The sequence below is a fragment of the Oryza sativa genome, chromosome 3, assembly GCF_034140825.1.
Source record: "Oryza sativa Japonica Group chromosome 3, ASM3414082v1".
NCBI lineage: Eukaryota > Viridiplantae > Streptophyta > Magnoliopsida > Poales > Poaceae > Oryza > Oryza sativa.
Window position 1 is genome coordinate 2,104,338 of NC_089037.1, and position 20,808 is coordinate 2,125,145.

A 20,808-nucleotide genomic window follows, 5' to 3' on the forward strand; every position below is an offset into this window, starting at 1 on the left:
CTACTTTCTTTGGTACACCTTCGGCGGTTGCTAGCACTATCCGCAAGGCATGTACCGGCGTAGATGCATGCCATCTCTTCGGTCTAAGTTCTCATGAGCTACACAAGTTGATAGCGCGTTCTATATCCTTCTCGTGTATCTACATTCCACGATGAGGTAGTAAGCTGTTTTCCATGATGTGCCGGTACATGAGACAATAAGAGTTGTTTCGAATATGCAAGAGGCTTGCATGTCTTTATACTCAATCCGTCAGAAAATATAAGCACCTGAGTTTTTCTTTATGTGGATTAAGGGAAGGGGTAAAGTTAAATGTGGAATGATTATAATTGGTTGCGATGAGTAGAAATACATAGAGAAGTTAGTATATTCTTGTACAAATTTTGAACATTAGAATTAAATATATTTTGGGTCAGATGAATTTTAAGACAAAGAAAGTAGTGGTAGCGTACTGATGTCGTTTAAGAAAAGTTAGAATGCAATGAAAGATACTCCTAAGTAGCTGTTTTAGCAAGCGAAAAATACACCCTCTTTTTTTTTTGTCACAGGCCATGGTACTAGCAGATGGATCGGCCCAGCTGTGTGGTGCCATCATAGCCAGGCTTTGTGGCCAGCCCACAAATTCTTGGGCCTCGCACGTGGTGGACATGAGGCCCAAACAATGGCCTTGCCAGTCTGGCCGCAGCCGCGTTGGCACGCGGCCCAACAACGCAGTCAAAGTGGAAAAAAGGTAAACGCTGGCCACGTGGTCCTCGGTGGCGGCTCCGAGAAGCCCGACCGGTGGGCCCGGTCTCCCACGACTTCGTTTTATGACACGTGGGCCCGCAGAAGGAGAACAACCTGTCGGTTCCGGTACGGTGGGCCCGGTCTAAGCTGTTTGCTAATCCACTTTTAACGATAAATTAATCCAGGCGTGATCTCCCGGCGCCCGCACGCGAAAAGCGCCACACCTAGCCTTTCACATATTTCGCAATACGTCCCTTGAAATTTTTCACAAATCAAACGGAACCACATCTCCATCCTTTGCCTTTTTGGCTTATTATCAACGACAACGAAAATTTAAATTTTAGAAATATTATAGTAGGTTACGAGATTTGTTTTCATCGCATTTCATTTCACAACATTACCTTTTAAATCGATAAGAACATAAATTTAAAAGTTTACTCATATTTTTTTTTGTTTGTTTTATTCTTTCTGCATGGATTATTAGCTGTTGGGCAAACAATGTAAATTGTTCAGCTTAAAGAAACTGCTCCTGGAAATATCCAAATCAATTTCACAAAAAAAAAAAATAAAACTGTTTATTTTAGGTGAGTGTAGCTGCAAGCATATGCAACACTCGGAAATTCAGTAACAAATGCACTAGTTTATTATTCCTCAAAACTGCGAGGAGCTTTGTGAAAAAAATTATTCCCTTCGACCCAACCTGTTCTTACGTTCGCCTTCAACTCCGCGATCTCCAGTGGCCAATTAGGCTTGCGTCTCTTCCTCAGATTTGGCTGCAGAATTTGAAGCGGTCTTCCACCTCTCAATCCCATCGCCTCCCTCCCCTCCCCTTCCGCCGCTTCATCTGAATCCCCAAGGATCTCGTCCACGCTTCTGGCCCGCGCCTCTTCCCAGTTTTGGTTGCTCGAATTTCAGCCGAGCTGGTGTTCCGAGCGATCGATTGGAGAGCAAAATTGGATTTTGATTTGCGAGCTGAGCTGTTTGAGGTGAGTTTGCTGATTCGAAATCGGGTTTCCCTTCCTGTACCGAAGGTGAACGAGTTCTTTATACTGTTGTATTTTAGTTTTCTCTCTCGGAGCAATCGCCAGCCGATTTTTTCTTTCATAAATTTCGTTTTTTATTCTGTCGAGTGCATTAAAACGAAGTTGAATTGGTAGAATTAACATTTGTCTATGAATCTTGCAATTATTCCTTGTTTATAATTTAGGATCCGTGGTTTCCTGGATTCTGCATGTTTGGAGGCGATTTTGCTAGGTGTATGGAATTGGTTTTCCAGTGGCAAACTTGTGTCAATTATCATATTTTGAAGATTATTATTCAGTTTTCTCCATCGTTCTTTTTCTTGATGATATACAATTAACCGTTATAGCCATTAAATTGTGATAAGTTGATTGCATTAGGTAGAAACTGTACTTTGTGCAGGACAATTCTTCAAATTGAACCCCTTCTATGTAATATTGTGGTACGCCTAGCAGTCATAAAAGGCTCAGCTCTGAATACATGCTCATTGGCTCATTGCCTGTTATTTGCAACAGTAAAAGCGAGTGAAAATGATGGAGCAGGATGGAAGGTACTGAGGTTGGGGTGATTCAGTAAATTATTTCGTTGGCTGGCAATGCAGTGCTTCTGCCCTGGGGCGAAGATGAACAGGATCGAAAAGGCAGCCCGGTCATCGGAGATCAGCAAGCACTCATCTACGAATGGCGAGATCAAGCAGCACATCAACAATATTGATACTGAAGAAGCTGACTTTCCCCTCCAGGAGGGAGGTTCGCTTAAAAGTAAGGTTGGTTTCATTTCATGGCATAAATTCTCATGACACTTTTTTCGCAGTACATGATCATCACTTGTAATTTCCTGCTTTGGTGTACAACTGAACATTTCCTATATGCCATATATGATTGTGTCAATAACTGAAATCACCAGACAAGTCCATGCATGACCTGTTGTTTATACTCTTTACTGTAACAGTGTATGTGCGATGAATATATTTGTGTCCCATATTTATGCCCATAGAAGAATTACTCTTAATGAAATTGTCTTGGCACAAACAATCTGCATGCGTCTTCCCTTTCTCATTGTTTCACTACAAGTTATATAGGAGAGACCTTATGCTAGTTTACCATCCTGATCAGATTATTTACAAGAAGACATTTTTGCAGAACATAGTTGGAACATGTGCATTGTGTGTGTGTTTTCATGAAAAAGTACATAAATCATTGCATGAGTACCACATTAGCTTTTACCATTCATTTTCTTATGCGTGTCTGCATGTCTCAATTACATTGTAATCTTGATAGCTCTTAGAATATGATGCTCCAAATTAATTCTCTCATGGTATTTGTAAACACCGCAATTTTCAGGAGGCAAGAGCATTGCTAGGAAAGGTAGAAAACCAACATGGACACGCTGAAGAAGCACTACGAGTGTTCAGTGGAATAAATATGCCTGCATTAATTCCTAAGGTGAAAATGTCTATCATTAGAAAAGTGGACCTGCAAAAGGCCCAGTTACATTCCAGCTCTCCTTCATTGCCTTTTCATGCTGCTATTCTGCTACTGGAGATTATATATTTCAAAGCTACAGCACTTCGCAATCTTGGAAAAATCGAAGGTATATGCCTTTTTTTTTTCTCTTATCATGAAATATTTTGCTCATGTCTGTGATAGTATTGCAACCATAACTTCAACTCAATTTGGTATTTTTTAGAAGCTACAAAAGAGTGCAGTAGCATATTGGATGTTGTGGAATCTGCACTACCTGAGGGTTTGCCAGACATCTTTGGTGATGACTGCAACCTGAAACCAACACTATGCAGAGCTGTTGAATTGCTTCCAGAGCTATATAAATTAGGGGGTTTTCATTTTGAAGCTATCTCTTCATACAGGAGGGCTCTTTGGAGTAACTGGAATCTTGATGAAAAGACAATTGGTAGGATACAAAAGGAATTTGCGGTTCTTCTCCTATATAGTGGCTGTGAAACTTGCTCTCCGAATCTTCTATCTCAGTTGGATGGCTCATTTGTACCTCGGAACAATTTGGAAGAAGCCATTCTTCTTTTAATGCTTCTATTGAGGAAGTTCAATCTTAAGAGGCTCGAGAGGGACCCAACCGTGATGCATCATCTGACATTTGCATTGTCCATGTCAGGGCAGTTAAAACCACTAGCTATTCAGTTTGAAGAATTATTACCTGGAGTATTACACAACAGAGAGTGGTCGTACAATGTTGCTTTGTGCTACCTAGCAGAAGAAGATGATCTAATCGCCCTGAATCTGCTCAAAAGGATATTGGTGTCTGGAGAAGATTCCAATAATCTCAAAGAACTTCTCCTAGTTTCCAAAATTTGTTGCGAGAACAGTGTACAAGGTGAAGAAGGTACTTTGTATGCACGCAGAGCCCTAACTAATCTACATGGAGGTTGCGATCAAATAGAGGTTACTGCTGACCTTTTGCTTGGCATTTCCCTTTCCAATCAAGCTAGATTTGCTACGACCAACACAAAGAGAGCCTCTCAGCAGCGTGAAGCGTTGGAAGTGCTCAGTATTTCTGAAAAGAAGATGCATGGCATAGATTTTAGGGTACTATACAATCTCAGCCTTGAAAATGCCAAGCAGAGGAAATTGGATACAGCAGCTCGTTATGCAAAGAAACTTTTGAAATTAGAGGCTGGATCAGAACTCAAGACTTGGCTCCTTATGGCTCGAATAATGAGTGCCCAAAGACGGTTTGAAGACGCTGAGTCCATTGTAAATGCCGCGCTAGATCAGACTGGAAAATGGTTTCAAGGAGATTTATTGCAAATTAAAGCCAAAATGCAGGCTGCACAGGGTAAATTTAAGAAAGCAGTTGAAACATATACCCAGCTTCTTGCTGTCATCCAGCTAAGGACAAAAAGTTTCAATGCTGGGATTTCTGTGTTAAAGGTGGATACCCCTCCTCTAAATCTATCATGGATGGTTTTTAGCAGCATATTCTATATATTTTTTAATCTCCTGAACCCAACTTAATGACTCATGGCACCTAGGATGACATGAATCCCGTAAAAAATTTACAACATCCATTTTACATAGTAAACTTCAATATTGTTGTTGGGAATAAAATTATCGAAATAGAGGGATAAAGCTTTTATATTTGTTAATTACATGTAGTATGTGATTTCCTTTTGAAAAATGTAACACCTTTGGTACTCGTGTGCCACTCTTTGCAGGGCTCTAAGGATGATAGAAGTCTGGAAATAGAGACGTGGTATGATCTGGTCCTTCTGTATATAAGAATGTCACAGTGGAGGGATGCAGAACTTTCCATATCAAAAATAAAAGCTATCAGCCCATACTCTGCCTTGGCTTTTCATGCTACAGGTGCTTCGTGTTCTATTCATAGTTCATCATGATGTTCCCTTTTCTTAGAATCATATCACTGTATTAGTAGCAAATCTTTTTCAGCAGATCGTCAGAAGATAATGTTGTTTACTTTACCATGAACTCATTGTCTTAAGTATTTACGAAGTTGTTTGCCGTGCAGGAAAGCTACATGAAGCAAAAGGTTTTCTAAAGGAAGCTCTTCGAGCATACTCAACAGCATTGGACCTTGAACCTAGACATGTACCAAGTTTGATATCAACAGCTATTGTTCTTCGACGGCTTGGCGAGAGACCCTTGCCTGCTGTAAGGTGTTTCCTAACTGATGCATTGCAATTAGACAGAACAAATCATATTGCGTGGTTGAACCTTGGCTTACTATACGAAGATGAAGGGGGCAGTTCAGCACTTGAAGCTGCTGAATGTTTTCAGACTGCTGCTCTTCTTGAAGAAACTAACCCAGTAGAACCTTTTAGATGACACAGATTGTACTCAAATTGAATGTTTTAGGGAGATTGCTATAGTACAAAGTACTTTCACAACACAGTTTCTAAACATTTTTTCCCCTTCTGGTGCATTCTTTTTGTGCTTCACCATCCCAACATTTAGGAGAGGAGAGTGTGTAAAGTGCATTAATTACAAACACGTACACGTGTACAATTGTTACCCCATATTTTTGACATAATATTGAGATTATAGCATGACACAATTCCTGTTCAATCAATGGTTCGCAACTATTCTTCATATATGCATTTATAGATGCATAAGTAGTTCAGACTTCAGAAATTCAGAAGCCATTTGTCCCAAGCTCTAGTAGTCTAGTTTTTTTTCTCTTATGTATGTACTCAACTACATATTAGCATATGCTAATCTAAGGTCTGCTCTAGAAAAATGTTTGGTAATTACCAGTTGCAGCGTGTGTGGAGTCGAAGCACATGCCAGCGCCCATCACCCATCGAAGAGGTTGGAGAGGATGTCCCTTTTCCTGTAATGCACGTGTGAATCAGTACAAGAATCAAAGTGCTGACATCGAAAAGCAAAGCTGATCAGCAGAAGAATGAATAGCTTCTCTGCTCACGCGCCGGCGGCCATGGCGGGCGTCTGTCGCATGCCCTGATCCCCTCCCTACTCATGGCCTCATGGGGCCAACGAGCATGGATGGAGAAGCTGAAGGGAGATCTTGAGTTTCCAACTGAGGAAAGGTGGCAAGGGGCGGCGGTGGCTCCGGTGGGGAGGAGACGGTGATGGCTGCCCATCGACGCCATGGACACGCTCACGCGGCGGCGGAGGCGGCGGGCAAGAGAAAAAGGAAGGCGAGAAGCAGAGGGACCTTTTCCAAACTTTTCGGCTTTCAGTTCTTCAGAAATGGGCCGTGGGCTACTTTATCTTCAAAGTCCAAGCCTAGTCTGAAACGCTGTCTTTAGTAGGCCGAATTCACCGACAAATCCGACACAAGAAGCCCAACCAAGCCCGTCGTCTTCTTCGAGCTCCTCCCAAGTCTCAAGCGGAGTTGCTTCGAAAGTGGACAGTTTAAGGCGGAGTTCTTTTCTAATTTTCTAATAAAGATAATGATGTAACTAGAAAACACAAAATAAAAAATCATTAGCACACGATTAATTAGTTTTAATTATTATAATCTTAAAAATAGATTATTTGATATTTTAAAATAACTTCTATATAAAAATTTTCGCATAAAACATACATAAAAATTTTCGTATAAAACATACATTTAGTAGTTTGAAAAGCATGTTAATACAAATAGAGGTAAAATCTATCGATACACAAAATCTATTGAGAAGGTAGCATGTGGTATCCACCTATTCTATTGTAAATTTGGTAACCTAAGTACTATGAGGTACCAAATTTTACATAAATTTAGTACCTCATGGTATCTCTTCAAGAACCGTAAAATTGCTCAAATCCAAAAAGACACCATACGTTACTGCCAATACACAATCCAACACCCCAACACCTGGGCTACATCTGCTGTTTTTGTCTACCTGAGAGAGAGTACCTTGAACAATATTGATCTATTCGAACAAGGGAATGTTCATATTTCCCTGGTTGCAAAAGAAATACAAGCTGCAACTTCAGATAATGATCACGTGTACCATATTGTTTTCGCCCCAAAAAACAACTATCGAGTCTATGACTACTGACCCCTGTATTACCCTTCTATAAAGAAATACATCAATTCTGATGAAAACTCATCGAGATTGTCAGCCTATGCATCCAAAAGACCAAAACTACGAGGCTAGTTCATCAGAATCTTTTCCCCATGATGAAAACTCACTGGGACAACGAAAGCTTTAGCTTCCATCAGTACACTCCAATCTTTCCCCCCAAAAAGAGTACATCTGAATCTCAGCACTGGAAATCACCTCGGATACTTCTGTAAGTAAAGATCATGTGGAGCATATCCTGCAGAGACAATCCTGCTGCCAAAACGCCGTCCATGTAGTGAATGAGCTGCAATGCATGCAGCCTCTTTGCGCAAGAACTCTACAAGTATACAGCCAGCTTCGAGCGCACTGGTGTTTGAAGCCAAAGCGTTGTCTCTAGCATCAACTGCAGGTGCCTTCTCTGTGTTGCTTTCACTCACACCAGCACCACCTTGTTGCTCGTTCTCCCTACCAGATTTGTCCGCTCCATCTCCAGGTGCTGTGGAACAAGAAGTTTCCAAGGACGCCGGATCTGCATCTGCATGCCCTCTCTCTATAGTTCCACGAGCATCATCTTGAGCATCCGTAGAATCTGTCTGATCAGCTTCCACTCCTTGATCAGTATTCTCGTCTCCTGCTGTAGGTGCATCACACTCGCCACGTGTGTCAAGATTTTTGTGGTCCCGACCCTTGGGAATAGAATCTGTGTCAAGCTCTACGGGATCCTGGACCTCACAAATAGAAGGATCAGGAACATCTGTACTCTGATTCAACACAGAACATTCCACTCCAGTCTCAGTGCAGCTGACATTGCCACCATATTCTTTGGGCTCAATCTTGGTGGATCCATCTTCACACTCGGTTATGGTATCCCCTGTAGTGTTGTCACTGCTAGCAGGGTACTTTACGACATTTATGGATTTCACAGCTCCAAACCTGTCATCTTGCCCATAATGTAAGCTGAAAGCACCATAATAAGTCAATACAACAGGAATGCAACAGAATCACCTATACCTTGCACACTCCACACGTACATCTTCCAATATTTCCTCCAGCTCAGATTTTGAGAGTAGCAAATACTCTTCTTGGTCAAACTACATTATTTAATGTTTGTAAACAACTCACGAGTTTGTACGTAATAAATGTGAAAGACAGTTGTTAGTTCTGTTGACTGACTAATAAAAGTGGCATGCATCAAAGATACAATGGTGGGTTCCTATATCATTTGGAGCACACGTACAATAACAACAGTCCATAATGCATGGAGGAAACATGTTACGCTGCTAATGGTTTTGATACATAGAGAGATGCTTGAGGAAAAACTTATGAACAGAGTTGACACTACGACATACCACATTTTTTAGCTGCAGGACTTTTGTTGGTTCTTCAAGTAGTGATTTGGCACTGTCAGGAATTCCATAAAATGGGGAAGCTTCATTAAAAGCCTGAAATTTCAAAGGAAACAGAGTGGGACTTAATTCAATGAAATGGAAATGACAGAAAATGAATGAATCTAAAATGTTTGAACCTGCTCGGTAGAGTTAGGGAACACATTAACAGCAGTTAGGATGCCTCCACCAAGCTTCATCCCATTGAGGCCAGCACATGCCTTCGATGTAATGGAGTGATCAATGTACTGCACACATCAAATTGATAAGAAATCAGCTTAAGTAATATATTCATCTGGTCTAGTTTTTTTTTTATCTTCTCCATCAATGACATGTTTGAAAAAAAACGATTTAGTTTAGTACCAGAGCTTTCCATACCTCAAGAAATGCACATGCCCCACCAAGGTATTCATTAAAAAGAAAGCGGTAAGCAGCCAACGGACCAAATGAACTAACAATTTCCATGAGCTGAAAGAGGACAATGTAGAAGCTTCTGAGGGATAACCGGATAACAGCTAATAACCACAATACCACATGCAGAGCATGATCACTGGATTAAAACAAGTTATGCAAATATACTGGTGGATGCTTTTGTATTACCATCTCAGATGAAATCACTCCAGAAATCCCAGCGATGAAAATCTGCAAAAGTTAAAAAAGTTGAGACATCCGATGAAAGCTACTAAAGTTCCTAGATAATCAAACCTATATGTTTTATATTAACTTCAATTAACAGCGGATGTACGATATCCATGTATCAAATATTTGGCCAGAAAAGTAAGAATTTCTATCAATCAGAAAATGCAAATATTTTTTCACCGCCTCTGGAAATATAGTCATCCATATCATAGATATGAGAATGGACTGGCTCTGGCAAGTTACCTTGTGTGGTGAATCTGCAACAACATCGGATATCAATTTAATCTCTTCAGAAGGCTTCTTAGGAGCAACATGCTGCATGGAACAGAAAAATATAACACAACATTAGGAAGAAAGATTTTACAAACTATAATCTGTTCCAAAGTTGCAAAATCATGCTATAGAAAAAAAATGCAGCAAAAAAGTATGTATGTAGAGGACATCAGAGTAATGATCTGAGTGCAAACTATGTTGATAGCAAATATAATCAATTAACCATTCATCGCTAGTTAGACTTGGCTCTTAGCCCTCTGTTCTACTGAATGTAACACTACAGAAGGCATTATCACAATCTTAAACTCAGGGGTAGTGAGTTCTGTATTGGTGTCATTTGTTGATGCTACACGGTATTATAGACTTATACTGCCATAGCAAAATATTCTTGGTTACATCAAATAACGACCACCAAACAGCGTGCATTCTTGATTTTGTAGGCAGTTTTGTAAGTAGCAAATCAAATTGAGAGCAGAAAAAATACTTAAAAATCAAACATATAAATTGAGTAAGCAGTCTGAAAATTCACACAAAAATGGCATGTCACCGTATACAGCTGATTGAGAAAGATGGTTGAATAAAAAAGATGGATCATGCGATACTTTGTCAGTTTACAGAATGAAACTACAGACAGGATCTCTTCTGTGAAAGTGCTCTTTTTCTGTTAGTAATATAGTTAAAATGTCCAGTAAAATGAGCTATGCCTTTGTGGCTCAAGATAGCATATGATTTTTTCAACAAGACCAAATTAAGCTGAACTTATTATCTTTAACACAGAATTGTTGAAAATGTATGAAAACTATAGCTTTAAGAAAAGGGTACTGAAATCTCACTATAACACAATAGTTAATTAAACAAGTTTGGTCCCTTCTATTGTCATTAGCATTAGCATTAGCATTTAGTAAATATCAATGCACCTTAGTGCTACAGACAGTAAAGGGTGATTAAGGTGCTTTATGGTAGTAAGAAATCCAAACCACTTAAGTCGCAGAATGACATGCACTAAAAAAAAAAGCTTCAGAATGCGAATGTGCTTCAAGCAATATACTCATTACAATACTGAACATCAGAAGCAGACTAAGTGCATGTGCATTTTGAGTAATAAGAATTGAGAACAAGCCATCTAAAAACAAGAGGAGAGACAATAAATCATTTGTGATTCCTGAAACCACTTATATACGTGTCACACAAATCAAGCATATTGACACAAACCACACTAGATGTCATGTTAACTTACATCAAACAATGTTTGGCATCTTTAGTGGGTTCCAAAAAGGGTGGAGAAACAAGCAAAGGAAACCAATGTAAGGGTGAATGGTTGGCTTCTAAAATGACCGAATGGTTCCTATACTAATAAAATTGTGTGATCATAATTCTAGTAGAAAGATTTTTCGTTCCACATTCACATTGGTCTATTGTCCACTCATATTAGAATGGGAATATGGCTAACTTGACAGTTATCAACTATCACATTGTGCTTGTTGCCATGAAACAAGATTTATGGATATTCCGAACCAAGACAGGAAGGTTATCTTAGCAATCAGCATGCTCAAATCTTTACTAATAATACATTTACTTGAACCATGTTGTGCAAGCTGTCTTCCTAATTTTTCCATGAACTGAGCACCATAAGGACTCTGCCAGCAGTGTAATCAGCAACCAATAATTCTGGAAGAAGCAGCAGTCACATAATATTGACATTACACCTTGAATCCTGCTTAAAAAATCCTTTGCTTCACCATCCTGAACGTGAATTATGACATACCCAATTAAAATACCCTATTTAAAAGATTCCAACATGACCATCAGATGAGAACTTCTCGGGTGATATAAATATATGCCATGAACAAATCCAAAAAAAGAACAACTACTCTGGAATACTGTTTGCACCATGATAAATATTAAGAAACTACTCTAAAATATTTTTTTCTTAAAGAAATATATCAAAGCATTTACTACCACCCTATTCAAGCAGAAACAAACATAGCATTTGATACCAACCTAGTCAGCACTTCTCACTCTAAAACTTGGACAGAGTATTAGATTGTGAGTAAAATGTAAACGCCTTAAACATGGTGGTCCATTAATTATTTAGATATAAAATAATGCAGTCTATGGACACAACACTCCAAAATTGAATGCGCAGATGTACAGCAAGGAACAAATCAATATTTGCAGGCCCAGTAGTTTCTCTGCCACCATTTCACAATTGAAAGTAGACATTTGTAAGCTATAAGCAGCTTAATCAAGAGAGTCTGCTCCATGAAATCCTAGCATTGCCATTTATTACAAGGGTAGTACTGAAAACTTTAGCATCTGGCCATTAAAAAGAAGTGTCCAAGAATAAAATGGGAAAAAAATTAAAAACAAACATGCACAAATTCAAGAAAGGCCAAACAACCAACATGCACATATGGCTATATTATTGTCAATCATTTCTTCTAAGTAAAGCCACATCGAAAGGGAAACCTTTCATAGCTGCATAGAATTTCATTTATGCCGTAAGCATGTGAAATGTTCAGGAATCCTACAAACAAAGAAGAGAATAACAAGCTACAAGCCTTCATGTATTAATTATAAACTAGGGGCACATAGTTAACATTAAAAGACCATTTATTGGTACATTCAGCATCACTCGGCTATATATAAGAAGTAAAATGGCTGACGCTAGAGGATAACCAGATGTCCAGAAAGTAATTAACACTACTTCAAGATATTTGGAAGGTTGGTCATAACCTAAGACTAGCAGTCAGAAGGGAAGGTGGCTTGGAGGGAGAGTTGATATAAGCAAAGTTGAGTAAAACCTAATCAGTTACAGGCAGACTCAGATCAAAAGATGCAATTCCAATCTGACTAGGTCATGCAATATACCAATGACATACAGAAAGATTACACAAACCAAATAGGTGGAATGACAAGGGTAATCTTGTATTCTGGGAACGTGTGAGCATGTTATATGGCACGTCGCCAAATTTTATGTAATAGTACTATGCAAAATAGCTATATACTGATAAATCATAGTAACGCTAAGATGTTTGATCAGCCCACCAGACGTTATTTTAGAAGTAAAGCCAATCAGTAAGAACCTCTCCATAAATGTAATACAAGTATTGTACAGTTGCAATTATCTGAAATTACTGATGACTTCAATAAATATAATGGAAAAATAGAACAGCTGAGAGATTGTCGCAACAAGAATTTCTAGATTTTTTTTACTTGGAATCATCTAGATCAAAGCAATACGCAGGCAAATCTGAAAATCATCTGTTGGCAAGAGAAGGTGAGAAAGGATGGAATCTTACTGCCATTTCAACATATTCTTTGGGGCGTCTAATTTTCAAAGAAGATCCACCAAAAGACCGTCCGTCAAAAGAAAGAGCTGCTGTAGCATCCTCTGGTGTAAGAAATTCAACAAAGGCCTGACGTTTGTCCTTGTTTATCTGCATTGAAGGAGCATGGCATATCACTAGATGCTATTAAGAAACATTTGCAAAGCAGTACCGAAAGGTGAGATGGTAGTTTGCTCACCACACAACTGAGGCATGGTTGTTTGGACCTCTGGATATGGCTCGCACTAGATGACAGCAAGAACTCATTCAAGCAGCCAATCAGCATGTCTTCTGTGGCTAAACTTGGTAGATTTTCAATGTGCAATCTCCTGAGTGGTCGGGTTGCTTGTGTCAGCTGGACAGAATCAACAGCCAAATTACTCCCTGTCAATATAGTTCCAATTGTAGTGTTTGGGTCCTGCTTCGATGTGGTAAAATTGACTGGAACAGTGGAATCCTTTAGACCAACCGTTGACTGCAAAGTGGTAACAAAATTAGATAGATCTGTTGCCACAGGAAGCTGATCCCATGTGGCTGATTTCTTTTCTGGAGACCGAATAACCAGAGAAGCAGTCTTGATAGTTGTCTGTTCATCTTTTGGTGCTGTTTTCCTTTTCCTTGGTGAATATCCACCAAGCCGACTTTCATATCTCCGGTAAGATCCACTACTGTATCCATCATTCCAAGATGTTCTATGTCTGTCAGTTTCAAAATGCTTCCTTCTTGATTTGTCCATGGAGTGATATGGAGGATAATAATCATGGCCATGTCCACGATAGCTATGCCTTTGTTCTCTTGAGGATGGTGAGACAGACCTGTCATGTCTTTCTTGATAATGATCCCTGCTTGTCGACCTTCTCCTTTTTGACCTGGGCTCTTCATGGTGCAGTTTTGCATTCTCTTTCCTCCCGTCTTTTCTATCAAAATGTCTGGGATCTTGTAATCGCACAGCATCTTGTTTCTTCAGTGTGGGTCGATCAACCTGAGAACTCTTCTCATCATCAAAGCCACGGCTATTTCTCTTTCCATCAGTTCGCCTCTCACTCCTCTCCTTGATTCTATCATTACCAACTGGTTCATCAATCCATCTTTTCCCAGGTCTTTTTTGGGATTCCTGTATTGTTGCATCACCGTCTCTTGCTGTAATCTCACCATGGTTTCCACCTCTGCTTTTGCCAACTCGACCACTCGTGTATGTGCTAAGCTTATGAGAATTATGATTGCCTTTGTCTTTGTCAACTAAATGACTATCATCTCTTGTGGAGGACCGCTCTTTCTTGGAGCTCTTCTTTGGTGCATCTCTTTGATCATCTTTCGATGGGACCTTCACTTTAACTTTCAAGTTATCTATCTTGGAGATGTCTTTTGGCCTATCTTTCAGGTTGTCTTTCTTGGAGACCTCTCTTTGCATATCTCTCATGTTGTCCTTTCTACGCTCTTCCCTTGGCGTATGTCTCATTTCATCCTTCTTGGAACCCTCCCCTGGTTTATCACTATTATCCTTTTTGGAGCCCTCCAAGGGCATTTCTCTGACATCCTTTCTGCTTTTGGACCCTCTTCCTGATTCCAGATGATTGGATTTACCATTACTGTTCTCTTCGAGCCCTTCCTTGGTTTTCTTAGCTTCTGAAGCGGTTTTCTTTTCACGACGCGACATGATATCCTGAATGCTCAAAGGCCTTGTGCGAGCAGCCGTCCCATCACTAGTGATTCTCCTAGAATCCTTTTCGTTCTGTACTCTTCTACTCATCTTGCCCCGAAACCAGGAATTTGGACAAGATAATGAGGTCCTAAATTATTTGAGTTAGCATAACCAGAGGATCATGACAAGAGCAGTGCCTCTTCTTCCTGCAGAACTATACCAATATAAGTGTCAAAACGATTCAACATATTTTAAGCCATAAGGATACATCAGAGAACCAGCGGTAATTGTCAGTAATACACAAAAGACACACTGGTGCAAGTGTAATGCAACCTCATAATTAATAACGGCAAGAAAGGGCATGTGCATTTAGGTATGCATAAGTCTTAAAGAAGAGTCATACTCATCCACAACTATATTGAACGGCGCATCATACATTTTTAACAAACATGAAGACTTCGAGATGTCAAATTGTTTTGCACCAGAACTAACCCAACAAAGAACACAAGATGTCATCAAGAACAGCAAACCTCCAGTTTGACCACCTAAACCTTGTTAGATCAGACTGAGAACAGACAATGATCAGGTACAAGTTCCTCTTTTTGCAGATAGCGCTGGATGACGGTGCTGTAGCAGTAGCACTCAACAACAACACTACCAACTTTTTTGTGAAGTTAAGCAAATGCAGCGCATCCCTAATCATCTCAATATAAACAGCAAGTCATTCTAGTGCTAAGGCCCAGTTTGATTGCCATCAAAGAAACAGACAACCTTGGAACTGATTCCAGGAGAAACCCAAGCTACCCAACAACCTAAAAGCGGGCTGGTGTTAGGGTGTTGCCGTTCAATTTGGGATGAAATTTCCCACTAGCACGTACAGAAGTCGCAAATTCGATCTAACCTAGGTCATTTATCCTCATCCTTAACTCATTCTCTCACGCATTTCTCCTCTTCCTTAACCCATTCTCTCACGCGCAACTTTTGGGGGCGCCCACGCCGTCGCCTAACAACTCCTCGCCGGCGACCCCAGCTCTCAGGTCTCCCCGCCTCCTCAGCTGTCCCACCCGTCCAGCCTGCCCAACCTCCTCGCCTTCTGCCCCTCCGCCACTCCCGACGACCGCCACCTTCCCCCATCGCCGTGCAGCACCTAGGACTAGTTCTACGCAAGCAGCCCAAAAAGCTCACGCCCGTGACCCCCCAAACCATCGCATCAAAACCTCCGGAATGGAACACTAGAGCGGGAGAAAACCATCGATGGGCAGTAGCAAGCACCTGGGGAGAGCGGAGGCGGAAGCGGGTGGCAGCAGGACGCTGAAATCCCGGCGCGGTGGCGGCGGCGCGGGTGGTGGCCGCGGGGGATTGGCTCCGCCGCGCGATCCCTTCTCCTCTCTCCGCTCCGGGCTCCTCCGCCTCGTGGTGAGATGAGAACGAGACAGCCACCGAGAGTGAGGAGGAGGCCTGCGGGCTGCGGCGAGTTGGGTTGCGAACTATAGATGGGCCGGAATCTACGGCCGCGTCTGGCTTGGACTGAGAAGCTTTGTGCTGGGCTACAGGGCTTAGCTTGGGCCTCATGGTTTGGGGAATTTTTTTCATTTTTAATTTTAATTTTTAAATATTTACAGAAATATTATACCATCCAAAATATTTACACAAATAGCCCCTGCCGCTTAAGTGGAGGGCGGCAAGGTGTGCGCATTTTGCACTTAGGTCCCTTGCTGCCGGGGTTAATGTAATTTTTTAGAATGCATTTTTCTATTTTTTTTCAACTTGTCCGTCCCTCACGTCACCCTGCCGTCTACTTCTGTAAATATTTTCATCAGTATAATATTTCTGTAAATATTAAAAAATAAAAAATTAAAAATGAAAAAAAATCATGGTTTGGGTAGTAGCTGGGCCAGCTGAGACTTGCTGTGACGCTCGCTAATTGATGTGTTTAGCAACACTAGTAACATGTTTTTGCTTTGTAACGCGCAAAGCTTATATGACTGGGGATTGCTGGGGGGAGAAAATGGATATCAAGCTATCTTTAAAATCGGTTTCGCTGGAATGCTATCCATAAAATTCGATTAGATGAAATGCGAAGCTCGGGCAAGCGTTACTCACCGAATCACCATTTTATCTTTTTCACTGATTTTTGAATTGTTCTTTTCTCCTCCTCATGGTGATCTGATTCTGACGAAAATGTCCCTGCAGCCGGTTATTGATAGAGAGGTCGGTCTCGATTAGTTGAGCCATTTCTGTTCGCTGCTCACTGCCTTCGCGCCACAAAGTGCCACCGCAACGCGCTCCACCGTGGCCTGCAGCTCCGGTCCGGCACCTCGAGGCTGCAACCCCGCGCAACCTCGATGCAGGCCTGACACACCCGATTGGTGGTCATCCATCCCCCGCGCCACCTTGAAAATAGCATAATGTCCATTTTCTGCTATGGTTTGAGAATAAAGGCCCTATCCTTTTGCTTTTTCCTAATAAACCAAAACTGCTCATTAGAGAATAAAAATAAAATTGTAGTTAAAACTTTTATATATGTGTTTTTGGTGACTTAAAAGTCAATACTGAAAAAGAAACTACGTTGAAAATATCTCAAAATTAAGTTTGCAAATTTAAAATTTGGTATTTTATTTGGCTGATTAGGCCATCCGATGGAAGCCTAAGGGTGTGTTTAGTTCGCAAAAAGAAATTTTTTGGGTGTCACATTGAACGTTTGATCGAATGTCAGAAGGGGTTTTCGGACACAAATGAAAAAAAACTAATTTCATAACTCACTTGGAAACCGCAAGATGAATTTATTAAGCCTAATTAATCCGGCATTAGCATATGCGGGGTTACTGTAGCACTTATGGCTAATCATAGACTAATTAGGCTCAAAAGATCCGTGTCACGATTTACATGCAAACCGTACAATTAATTTTTCTTTTTATCTATATTTAATATTTTATACATGTGTTTAAAGATTTTATCAGACGTTTTTGGGAAAAAAAAAAACTAAACAAGGCCTAAAGCGTAACCTGCTGTGGTTGGTCGCACACTGTGACACGAATGAGCGAGACTTTTCTGCTCGTGACGTGGGAGGAGACAAAAGAGAACGACAGTGTTTATAAAAAAAGTAGTAGAGAAATTTTGAGTCGTACTGTCGTAGCAAGAAAAATACATGTCATGCATCAGGGTTTAATTCATTTTGCTCTGCATGTCCATTTGTAGTCAAATGATTAACGCTGTATACTGATATAGCTTCTCGCTGTGTCTCTCTATATATCAGCATTGCAGGAGATCGATGCTTTACTTGAGAGCAGCATAGCGTCGAGCCGGCGACGTACGGTCCCCTGAAAAAAGTAGGGACGAACTGCGGGCCTATGACTGTTCCGTGCATATGCATGAGCCACGGGCCACCGCCGATCTATCGGCCGACCGTCTCATCAAGGCAGTTATTCGCATCTGCAATGTTGTTTCCTCGGCGCATGCAGATCCAGTCATCCAAACATTAATCAATTATTTTTACAAAGTCCGTTCAAAAAATATTTTTACAAACACAATACAACGCTATTTGTTTTTTTTTTAAAAAAACAGTAAACATATGTGTTCATATACAATTGCACACACTCATTTATATACAAGCACATCCTCTCATTTAGAAGAATAATTAGGCCCTTTACAGTGCTCCTACGTGGGCGAGTTGCCAAGTGCGCCACCTTATATTTGCGTGTACGTGGCGATAGGACCCGCGCCTTCACTCAGCTGCTCGCTCCCTAACTGGGTTACGGGTTCCTTGCTCGCGCTAGAGGACGCAAGGCCCAGGAAACGAAAGGACAGCCAACCAATCAGCCTAGGATATGGAAGGTTACCATCACTGTGAGTTGCGTCGCCTCGAGGTGGGCCCATTTGATTGCGTCCGTGATTTTCAAGCCTGCACCGTGAGACCCATGCCTCAAGGGATCCTTGTGTCCATATGGCAGCTAGGGTAACTCATTTGAGTTGTTTGCACTGTGAAGAGCCTTAGTCATAGTTGTACCGTAGTATTATTTGTCTTTTAATGTTTTCGAGAAATCATATGTAGCTTGTGTATCTGTCAATCTGTGTATTGGAGCGGATATAGACATGCAACTTGGAGAAGCAGTCGCTGCAGACTGCAGTACACCATAAAAAGGATAGGCCCCATTTTTGGCAAACCAGATTTAAAATATTGAATCACAACAATACAACATCCAAAAGTAATGGTCCTCATCCCTGACAAATCGGATTAAAGGAATTGGTACAAACATAAAAAGGTCATATAATGTCCCTCCCACTCTTTTTTTAACCTTGGTCCATCCCAGTTAAATGCACTAAATATGGAAATTACTGAGCACAAACGCACACACGCGCACACAGATCTCAAAGCACGACGAACAACCGGGACACAAACCTCGTCACCTGGCTATAAATAGCCTTGTTGGTCACATCCAAACGCAGCTGCAGCAGCACTACCTGTCAGTACTCGGAGTAGCAAATTATCAATCTTTGCATGGACAAAGCTATGGCGTTCATCCCGCCGCGAGACCTCGTCGTCGTCCTCCCCTTCCTCGCGCTTCTCCTCCCCTTGTACATCTACCTGAGGTACTCGAGGAGTGCAAAGGCTAACCCGTCGCTTCCCACCGAGTGGCCGTTGGTCGGCATGCTCCCTTCCCTCGTTGCCAACATCCACAACCTGTTCGACTACGCCACCGCGCTCCTCGCCGCCTCCGGCAACAGCTTCGAGGCCCGCGGCCCGCCGATGTCCAGCCTCCGGTTCTTCGTGACGTGCGACCCGGACAACGTGCGCCACATCTTCATCAACAACTTCGCCAACTACCCCAAGGGCGAGGAGTTCGCCTCCTTCTTCGACGTCATGGGCGACAGCTTCTTCAACGCCGACGGCGAGTCGTGGCGCCGCCAGCGCGCCAGGGTGCAGCACGTCATGAGCAACCCGCGGCTGCTCGCGTCCATGGCCGCGTGCTGCCGCGGCAAGGTGGAGAAGGGCCTGCTGCCCATCCTGGACCGCATGGCGAGCGCCGGCGCGCCGTTCGACCTGCAGCGCCTGCTCACCAGGTTCGCGTTCGACGTGACGGCCATGGCGGTCTTTGGGGTGGACACGTGCCGCCTGTCCATCGACATGCCGCCGCTCGACGTCGCGAACGCCATGGACGCCGTCATGGAGGTCGGCTTCTTCCGGCACACCGTGCCGGTCTCTTGCTGGAAGCTGATGAGGAGTCTAAGAATCGGCCCGGAGAGGAAGCTCACAGCTGCACAGCGGTTGCTACGCCGGTTCGTCGCGGAGATGATCGAGAAAAGACGAGTAGCCGGCGGCGCCTGCAAGGCCACCGACGACGAGCAAGGAGGTGTACCGCCGCCGGCGGACATCGTGTCCTCCTACATCAACGACCCGGAGTACGTCGACGAGGACGGGAACCCCAGGGAGTTCATGTACGCGACCTTCATCAACTACATGGTCGCCGGGCGCGACACGGTCGGCACTGCGCTGTCGTGGCTCTTCTTCAACCTCACCGAGCACCCGCGCGTCGTGGCGAGAATCAGGGAGGAGCTGGAGCCGATCGCGTCGAGCAAAGCCGGCGGCGGCGGCATGGTGGTGTTCGACCCCGAGGAGACGAAGCCCCTGGTGTACCTGCAGGCGGCGCTGTTCGAGTCGATGCGGCTGTACCCGCCGGGGCCGATCGAGCGGAAGGCGACGCTGGCGGAAGACGTGCTCCCGAGTGGGCACACGGTGCGCGCGGGGGACAACATCCTGATACCGGTGTACTCCATGGGCAGGATGGCGAGCGTGTGGGGGAAGGACAGCGGCGAGTACAGGCCGGAGCGGTGGGTGACGGAGGACGGCAAACTGCGGCACGTGCCGGCGCACAGGTTCATGCCGTTCAACGCCGGGCCGAGGCTGTGCCTCGGGAAGGACATCTCGGTGCTGCAGATGAAGAGCGTCGCCGCCGCCGTGGCCTGGAACTTCGACCTCGAGGTGGTGGCCGGCCACGCCGTGGAGCCCAAGGTGTCGATCGTGATGCAGATCAAGAACGGCCTCATGGTGAAGGTGAAGAAGCGGTAGATCGACCGTGTGCCAATTAACCCATCGGTGAAAACATATCGTACGTGTTTGTACACGGGCATGTACGGTTTTCACTATGCATGGCCTACGTATCTCTATCACCGTGTTGTAAAATGTAAACGGTCTGTTCGATTTCACCAGGCGAGACCCTCTCTGTACGCTAGTTCTCACGTGTGTTCCATAAAAACGTTAGAGTTGAAGGTCCATCCTGTTGTGTGACGTCA

General features: G+C 42.8%; 3 protein-coding genes across 9 annotated transcripts; 2 read left to right on the forward strand and 1 right to left on the reverse strand.

The window, feature by feature from the left end:
• Positions 1 to 1,458: 1,458 nt before the first annotated feature.
• On the forward strand, positions 1,459 to 5,804 carry LOC4331555 (protein NPGR2). Of its 4 annotated transcripts, none has more exons than XM_015772294.2 (6): positions 1,459 to 1,709; positions 2,259 to 2,509; positions 3,087 to 3,336; positions 3,433 to 4,649; positions 4,934 to 5,084; positions 5,248 to 5,804. In XM_015772294.2, the coding sequence occupies exons 2-6, from the start codon at positions 2,339 to 2,341 to the stop codon at positions 5,562 to 5,564; spliced, it is 2,106 nt and encodes a 701-aa protein (XP_015627780.1). In that variant the 5' UTR covers positions 1,459 to 1,709; positions 2,259 to 2,338; the 3' UTR covers positions 5,565 to 5,804. The 4 variants fall into 4 exon arrangements, with proteins under 4 accessions (XP_015627780.1, XP_015627782.1, XP_015627781.1 ...); XM_015772296.2 differs by having other exon boundaries at positions 2,259 to 2,504; XM_015772295.3 differs by having other exon boundaries at positions 2,345 to 2,509.
• A 1,191-nt stretch (positions 5,805 to 6,995) lies between these two features.
• LOC4331556 (splicing factor U2af large subunit B-like) lies at positions 6,996 to 15,964 on the reverse strand. Of its 4 annotated transcripts, XM_015774895.2 has the most exons (11): positions 15,790 to 15,964; positions 13,075 to 14,731; positions 12,849 to 12,986; positions 11,123 to 11,325; positions 9,517 to 9,588; positions 9,235 to 9,276; positions 9,013 to 9,102; positions 8,775 to 8,882; positions 8,599 to 8,691; positions 8,261 to 8,340; positions 6,996 to 8,182 (listed from the first exon to the last, which is right to left on the reverse strand). In XM_015774895.2, exons 4-11 carry the CDS (start codon positions 11,129 to 11,131, stop codon positions 7,462 to 7,464), a joined length of 1,215 nt encoding a protein of 404 aa, XP_015630381.1. In that variant the 5' UTR covers positions 11,132 to 11,325; positions 12,849 to 12,986; positions 13,075 to 14,731; positions 15,790 to 15,964; the 3' UTR covers positions 6,996 to 7,461. The 4 variants fall into 4 exon arrangements, with proteins under 4 accessions (XP_015630381.1, XP_015630380.1, XP_015630379.1 ...); XM_015774894.3 differs by lacking the exon at positions 11,123 to 11,325 and having other exon boundaries at positions 13,075 to 14,723; XM_015774893.3 differs by lacking the exon at positions 11,123 to 11,325.
• Positions 15,965 to 18,965: 3,001 nt separating this feature from the next.
• Positions 18,966 to 20,808, forward strand: LOC4331557 (alkane hydroxylase MAH1). Its single transcript, XM_015774896.3, has one exon. It carries the CDS (start codon positions 19,016 to 19,018, stop codon positions 20,582 to 20,584), a length of 1,569 nt encoding a protein of 522 aa, XP_015630382.1. The 5' UTR covers positions 18,966 to 19,015; the 3' UTR covers positions 20,585 to 20,808.